Source organism: Bison bison, unplaced genomic scaffold, assembly GCF_000754665.1.
Source record: "Bison bison bison isolate TAMUID 2011002044 unplaced genomic scaffold, Bison_UMD1.0 scf7180017852461, whole genome shotgun sequence".
Classification (NCBI taxonomy): Eukaryota; Metazoa; Chordata; class Mammalia; order Artiodactyla; family Bovidae; genus Bison; species Bison bison.
The window spans coordinates 10,063-10,881 of NW_011483034.1; the positions used below are offsets into that span (position 1 = coordinate 10,063).

The 819-nt window shown below is 43.8% G+C and overlaps 1 protein-coding gene across 1 annotated transcript in view; it reads left to right on the plus strand.

Moving 5' to 3' along the window:
* Positions 1 to 323: 323 nt before the first annotated feature.
* Positions 324 to 819, plus strand: part of LOC104997790 (coagulation factor IX-like) — a gene marked incomplete at its 5' end in the record, with an annotated part of 4,323 nt that continues 3,827 nt past the window's right edge. The window contains 1 exon segment of the mRNA XM_010852711.1: positions 324 to 662. Coding sequence (XP_010851013.1) covers positions 324 to 662 — 339 coding nt within the window.

The following is an 819-nucleotide window of genomic DNA, read 5'->3' on the forward strand; positions in this document are numbered from 1 at the left end:
AAAAGTCAGTAGTTTTTCTTTCAAATGCTCTATGGCAAGCAGATTTCCTCGTGCATGGACAGGAGACACAGTAATCACTTGATCTCCAGGAGTCAAGTCAGTGCGTTTCTGAATGTACCAGCCATATCCCCAAGAAGCAATTTATGCTATCAGAGAACCTGACTTGCCTGGAAAAGAAATCCAAGGACCCCACATCATCCAAAGAAGCTATTTCCTCCTAGTTGCCTCTTCCAGCACTCCCCCTGGCTATCACTGCTCACTGGCTATCACTACTCATTCTCTTCAAGACAGTTTCAGAAATGGCTTTTTTGATTGTGCTCCAGGAACACTAAGACATCTTCAAAACTGACACTTGCCAGAAACACTCTACTTCAGCCAGCACCTAGAAGCCAACTTTTTGCTCACTCCTCTCAACAGCACACGTGTTTTGTTGTTGTTGTTGTAGATCAAATATATTATGTAGTAAGATTCATCATTTTGTTTCCACAGGTCCTTTTGCATGGTGAAATTGCTGCATTCTGTGGAGGTTCCATCGTTAATGAAAAATGGGTTGTAACTGCAGCCCACTGCATCAAGCCTGGTGTTAAAATTACTGTTGTTGCAGGTAAATAAACAAGGGATGGTAATTGTTTGCAACAGCCCTATATCTTCTATATGACTGCTAAATCATTTGGGTGTTGGTTTAGTCGGTAAGTCACGTCCAACTCTTGTGACCCATGGACTGTAGCCTGCCAGGCTCCTCTGTCCACAGGATTTCCCAGGCAAGAATACTGGAGTGGGTTGCCATTTCCTTCTCTAGGGAATCTTCCTGACCCAGGG